This window comes from Oncorhynchus nerka, unplaced genomic scaffold (assembly GCF_034236695.1).
Source record: "Oncorhynchus nerka isolate Pitt River unplaced genomic scaffold, Oner_Uvic_2.0 unplaced_scaffold_917, whole genome shotgun sequence".
Lineage (NCBI taxonomy): Eukaryota > Metazoa > Chordata > Actinopteri > Salmoniformes > Salmonidae > Oncorhynchus > Oncorhynchus nerka.
The window spans coordinates 168,055-175,554 of record NW_027040387.1 but is presented as its reverse complement, the minus strand read 5'-3'; the positions used below and the strand labels follow the sequence as shown (position 1 = coordinate 175,554).

At 47.9% G+C, this 7,500-nt stretch overlaps 1 protein-coding gene across 1 annotated transcript in view; it reads left to right on the top strand.

The window, feature by feature from the left end:
* LOC135570709 (voltage-dependent T-type calcium channel subunit alpha-1H-like) overlaps positions 1–7,500 on the top strand; it is a 126,857-nt gene that overhangs the window by 43,783 nt on the left and 75,574 nt on the right. The window contains exon 11 of the mRNA XM_065016669.1: positions 4,768–4,919. Coding sequence (XP_064872741.1) covers positions 4,768–4,919 — 152 coding nt within the window. The remainder of the gene's footprint in view (positions 1–4,767; positions 4,920–7,500) is intronic.

The window sequence follows — 7,500 nt, the reverse complement described above, 5'->3', positions numbered from 1 at the left end:
CACCAACTGACCCTACTGACTGTAGAATTACAACTAGTCAAGAACCCAAATCCTCATCACCAACTGACCCTATAGAATTACAAATAGTCTAGAACACAAATCCTCATCACCAACTGACCCTACTGACTGTAGAATTTCAGCTAGTCTAGAACCAAAATCCTCATCACCAACTGATCCTACTGACTGTAGAATTTCAACTAGTCTAGAACCAAAATTCTCATCAACAACTGACCCTATAGAATTACAACTAGTCTAAAACCCAGATCCTCATCACCAACTGACCCTACTGACTGTAGAATTTCAACTAGTCTAGAACCCAAATCCTCATCACCAACTGACCCTACTGACTGTAGAATTTCAACTAGTCTAAAACCCAGATCCTCATCACCAACTGACCCTACTGACTGTAGAATTTCAACTAGTCTAGAAACAAAATCCTCATCAACAACTGACCCTATAGAATTACAACTAGTCTAAAACCCAGATCCTCATCACCAACTGACCCTACTGACTGTAGAATTTCAACTAGTCTAGAACCCAAATCCTCATCACCTACTGACGCTACTGACTGTAGAATTTCAGCTAGTCTAGAACCCAAATCCTCATCACCTACTGATGCTACTGACTGTAGAATTACAACTAGCCTAGAACCCAAATCCTCATCACCAACCGACCCTGTAGAATTACAACTAGTCTAGAACCCAAATCCTCATCACAATGACCCTATAGAATTACGAATAGTCTAGAACCCAAATTCTCATCACCAACTGACCCTATAGAATTACAAATAGTCTAGAACCCAAATCGTCATCACCTACTGATCCTACTGACGATAGAATTACAACTAGACTAGAACCGAAATCATCATCACCTACTGACCCTACTGAAGATAGAATTACAACCAGTCTAGAACCCAAATCGTCATCACCTACTGACCCTGTAGAATTACAACTAGACTAGAACAGAAATCATCATCACCAACTGACCCTACAGACTGTAGAATTTCAACTAGTCTAGAACCCAAATCCTCATCACACTACACAAAACACTATATACTGTCCCCTACTGGCCACACTACAGTACTACTATAACCCAGACACAGTATACTGTCCCCTACTGGCCACACTACAGTACTACTATAACCCAGACACAGTATACTGTCCCCTACTGGCCACACTACAGTACTACTATAACCCAGACACAGCATACTGTCCCCTACTGGCCACACTACAGTACTACTATAACCCAGACACAGCATACTGTCCCCTACTGGCCCCTACTGGCCACACTACAGTACTACTATAACCCAGACACAGCATACTGTCCCCTACTGGCCACACTACAGTACTACTATAACCCAGACACAGTATACTGTCCCCTACTGTCCACACTACAGTACTACTATAACCCAGACACAGTATACTGTCCCCTACTGGCCCCTACTGGCCACACTACAGTACTACTATAACACAGGCACAGCATACTGTCCCCTACTGGCCACACTACAGTACTACTATAACCCAGACACAGCATACTGTCCCCTACTGTTCCCTACTGTCCCCTACTGGCTACACTACAGTACTACTATAACCCAGACACAGCATACTGTCCCCTACTGGCCCCTACTGGCCACACTACAGTACTACTATAACCCAGACACAGCATACTGTCCCCTACTGTCCACACTACAGTACTACTATAACCTAGACACAGTATACTGGCCCCTACTGGCCACACTACAGTACTACTATAACCCAGACACAGCATACTGACCCCTACTGTCCACACTACAGTACTACTATAACCCAGACACAGCATACTGTCCCCTACTGTCCCCTACTGTCCACACTACAGTACTACTATAACCCAGACACAGTATACTGTCCCCTACTGGCCACACCTCAGTACTACTATAACCCAGACACAGCATACTGTCCCCTACTGGCCCCTACTGGCCACACTACAGTACTACTATAACCCAGGCACAGCATACTGTCCCCTACTGTCCCCTACTGTCCACACTACAGTACTACTATAACCCAGACACAGCATACTGTCCCCTACTGTCCCCTACTGTCCACACTACAGTACTACTATAACCCAGACACAGCATACTGTCCCCTACTGGCGACACCTCAGTACTACTATAACCCAGACACAGTATACTGTCCCCTACTGTCCACACTACAGTACTACTATAACCCAGACACAGCATACTGTCCCCTACTGGCCACACTACAGTACTACTAGAACCCAGACACAGCATACTGTCCCCTACTGTCCCCTACTGTCCACACCTCAGTACTACTATAACCCAGACACAGCATACTGTCCCCTACTGTCCCCTACTGGCCACACTACAGTACTCCTATAACCCAGACACAGCATACTGTCCCCTACTGGCCACACTACAGTACTACTATAACCCAGACACAGCATACTGTCCCCTACTGGCCACACTACAGCACTACTATAACCCAGACACAGTATACTGCTCCCTACTGGCCCCTACTGGCCACACTACAGTACTACTATAACCCAGACACAGCATACTGTCCCCTACTGTCCCCTACTGGCCACACTACAGTACTACTATAACCCAGACACAGCATACTGTCCCCTACTGTCCATACTACAGTACTACTATAACCCAGACACAGCATACTGTCCCCTACTGGCCACACTACAGTACTACTATAACCCAGACACAGCATACTGACCCCTACTGTCCACACTACAGTACTACTATAACCCAGACACAGCATATTGTCCCCTACTGTCCCCTACTGTCCACACTACAGTACTACTATAACCCAGACACAGCATACTGTCCCCTACTGTCCCCTACTGGCCACACTACAGTACTACTATAACCCAGACACAGTATACTGTCCCCTACTGGCCACACTACAGTACTACTATAACCCAGACACAGCATACTGTCCCCTACTGTCCCCTACTGGCCACACTACAGTACTACTATAACCCAGACACAGTATACTGTCCCCTACTGGCCACACTACAGTACTACTATAACCCAGACACAGCATACTGTCCCCTACTGTCCACACTACAGTACTACTATAACCCAGACACAGTATACTGTCCCCTACTGTCCCCTACTGGCCACACTACAGTACTACTATAACCCAGACACAGTATACTGTCCCCTACTGGCCACACTACAGTACTACTAGAACCCAGACACAGCATACTGTCCCCTACTGTCCCCTACTGTCCACACCTCAGTACTACTATAACCCAGACACAGCATACTGTCCCCTACTGTCCCCTACTGGCCACACTACAGTACTACTATAACCCAGACACAGCATACTGTCCCCTACTGGCCACACTACAGTACTACTATAACCCAGACACAGCATACTGTCCCCTACTGGCCACACTACAGCACTACTATAACCCAGACACAGTATACTGCTCCCTACTGGCCCCTACTGGCCACACTACAGTACTACTATAACCCAGACACAGCATACTGTCCCCTACTGTCCCCTACTGGCCACACTACAGTACTACTATAACCCAGACACAGCATACTGTCCCCTACTGTCCATACTACAGTACTACTATAACCCAGACACAGCATACTGTCCCCTACTGGCCCCTACTGGCCACACTACAGTACTACTATAACCCAGACACAGCATACTGTCCCCTACTGTCCCCTACTGGCCACACTACAGTACTACTATAACCCAGACACAGCATACTGTCCCCTACTGGCCACACTACAGTACTACTATAACCCAGACACAGCATACTGTCCCCTACTGGCCCCTACTGGCCACACTACAGTACTACTATAACCCAGACACAGCATACTGTCCCCTACTGTCCACACTACAGTACTACTATAACCCAGACACAGCATACTGTCCCCTACTGTCCACACTACAGTACTACTATAACCCAGACACAGCATACTGTCCCCTACTGTCCCCTACTGGCCACACTACAGTACTACTATAACCCAGACACAGCATACTGTCCCCTACTGTCCCCTACTGGCCACACTACAGTACTACTATAACCCAGACACAGCATACTGTCCCCTACTGTCCACACTACAGTACTACTATAACCCAGACACAGCATACTGTCCCCTACTGTCCCCTACTGGCCACACTACAGTACTACTATAACCCAGACACAGCATACTGTCCCCTACTCCCCTACTGGCCACACTACAGTACTACTATAACCCAGACACAGCATACTGTCCCCTACTGGCCACACTACAGTACTACTATAACCCAGACACAGCATACTGTCCCCTACTGGCCACACTACAGTACTACTATAACCCAGACACAGCATACTGACCCCTACTGTCCACACTACAGTACTACTATAACCCAGACACAGCATACTGTCCCCTACTGTCCCCTACTGTCCACACTACAGTACTACTATAACCCAGACACAGCATACTGTCCCCTACTGTCCACACTACAGTACTACTATAACCCAGACACAGTATACTGTCCCCTACTGTCCCCTACTGGCCACACTACAGTACTACTATAACCCAGACACAGTATACTGTCCCCTACTGGCCACACTACTTCCTTCCTTCTCCCTCTCTCTCTCTCTCTGACACCCTAGAGATCAGTAATCTAGTGTTCACCAGTCTCTTCTCTCTCCCTCCCTCACCCCTAGCCCCAGGAGCTGACTGACATCCCAGAGATCAGTAATCTAGTTTTCACCAGTCTCTTCTCTTCTCTCTCCCTCCCTCACCCCTAGCCCCAGGAGCTGACTGACATCCTAGAGATCAGTAATCTAGTGTTCACCAGTCTCTTCAGTCTGGAGATGCTGCTGAAGCTGCTGGCCTTCGGACTCTTCGGCTATATCAAGAACCCGTACAACGGCTTTGACAGCGTCATCGTCATCATCAGGTTTGTGTCCGTGTTTCCATGAACATTTTTAATGCACCAAACCTTTTCCAAGAGTTAATGTTATAATGCTATAACTTGCTGCTCGATGCTAAGCTAGCTGTACCTTGCTGCTCAATGCTAAGCTAGCTGTACCTTGCTGCTCAATGCTAAGCTAGCTATAACTTTCTGCCTGATTCTAAGCTAGCTATAACTTGCCGCTCGATGCTAAGCTAGCTGTACCTTGCTGCTCGATGCTAAGCTAGCTGTACCTTGCTGCTCAATGCTAAGCTAGCTATAACTTTCTGCCTGATTCTAAGCTAGCTATAACTTGCTGCTCGATGCTAAGCTAGCTGTACCTTGCTGCTCAATGCTAAGCTAGCTGTACCTTGCTGCTCAATGCTAAGCTAGCAATAACTTTCTGCCTGATTCTAAGCTAGCTATAACTTGCTGCTTGATGCTAAGCTAGCTATAACTTTCTGCCTGATTCTAAGCTAGCTATAACTTTCCATTCGATTGCTAAGCTAGCTATAACTTACTGCTCGATGCTAACCCGTACGGGAAAATTATATATTGATTTACACTACCATTCAAAAATATTTATTTTCCACCATAATTTGCAAATAAGTTCATTAAAAATCCTACAATGTGATTTTCTGGATTTCTTTTTTCATTTTGTCTGTCGTAGTTGAAGTGTACCTATGATGAAGATTACAGGCCTCTCTCATCTTTTTAAGTGGGAGAACTTGCACAATTGGTGTCTGACTAAATACTTTTTTGCCCCACTGTATATGTAATTATTGGCGAAGATTCACGTCATATTTTTCGCTATACTGTTTTCTATATACTGTAGGTGACATGAGTCTCACTAGTGTTGAGTGATGAGCTGTTAAAAGTGGTGTAGGTCTTATTTATTTAAAGAGCATATTGAAGTTAGGAGCAATAGGATTTGAATAAAAAGCCTACAACTTCTTTAGCCCCGTTACACACTGCTCTGAGACCAGCATGGAGACTGGTCCGTTTCACACTGCTCTGAGACGAGCATGGAGACTGGTCCGTTTCACACTGCTCTGAGACCAGCATGGAGACTGGTCCGTTACACACTGCTCTGAAACGAGCATGGAGACTGGTCCGTTACACACTGCTCTGAGACGAGCATGGAGACTGGTCCGTTACACACTGCTCTGAGACGAGCATGGAGACTGGTCCGTTTCACACTGCTCTGAGACGAGCATGGAGACTGGTCCGTTTCACACTGCTCTGAGACCAGAATGGAGACTGGTCCATTTCACACTGCTCTGAGACGAGCATGGAGACTGGTCCGTTACACACTGCTCTGAGACGAGCATGGAGACTGGTCCGTTTCACACTGCTCTGTGACCAGCATGGAGACTGGTCCGTTTCACACTGCTCTGAGACCAGCATGGAGACTGGTCCGTTTCACACTGCTCTGAGACGAGCATGGAGACTGGTCCGTTTCACACTGCTCTGAGACCAGCATGGAGACTGGTCCGTTACACACTGCTCTGAGACGAGCATGGAGACTGGTCCGTTACACACTGCTCTGAAACGAGCATGGAGACTGGTCCGTTACACACTGCTCTGAGACGAGCATGGAGACTGGTCCGTTACACACTGCTCTGAGACGAGCATGGAGACTGGTCCGTTTCACACTGCTCTGAGACGAGCATGGAGACTGGTCCGTTACACACTGCTCTGAGACGAGCATGGAGACTGGTCCGTTTCACACTGCTCTGTGACCAGCATGGAGACTGGTCCGTTTCACACTGCTCTGAGACCAGCATGGAGTCTGGTCCGTTTCACACTGCTCTGAGACGAGCATGGAGACTGGTCCGTTTCACACTGCTCTGAGACGAGCATGGAGACTGGTCCGTTTCACACTGCTCTGAGACGAGCATGGAGACTGGTCCGTTTCACACTGCTCTGAGACCAGAATGGAGACTGGTCCGTTTCACACTGCTCTGAGACGAGCATGGAGACTGGTCCGTTACACACTGCTCTGAGACGAGCATGGAGACTGGTCCGTTTCACACTGCTCTGTGACCAGCATGGAGACTGGTCCGTTTCACACTGCTCTGAGACCAGCATGGAGTCTGGTCCGTTTCACACTGCTCTGAGACGAGCATGGAGACTGGTCCGTTTCACACTGCTCTGAGACGAGCATGGAGACTGGTCCGTTACACACTGCTCTGAGACGAGCATGGAGACTGGTCCGTTTCACACTGCTCTGAGACGAGCGTGGAGACTGGTCCGTTTCACACTGCTCTGAGACGAGCGTGGAGACTGGTCCGTTTCACACTGCTCTGAGACGAGCGTGGAGACTGGTCCGTTTCACACTGCTCTGAGACCAGCATGGAGACTGGTCCGTTACACACTGCTCTGAGACGAGCATTGAGACTGGTCCGTTTCACACGGCAGCACAAGAACTGTTCGTCGTGGCCAAGCAGCCGCACACAAGCCTAAGATCACCATGCGCAATGCTAAGCATCGACTGGAGTGGTGTAACGCTCGCCACCATTGGACTCTGGAGCAGTGGAAACGTATTCTCTGGAGTGATGAATCACTCTTTCACAATCTGGCAGTC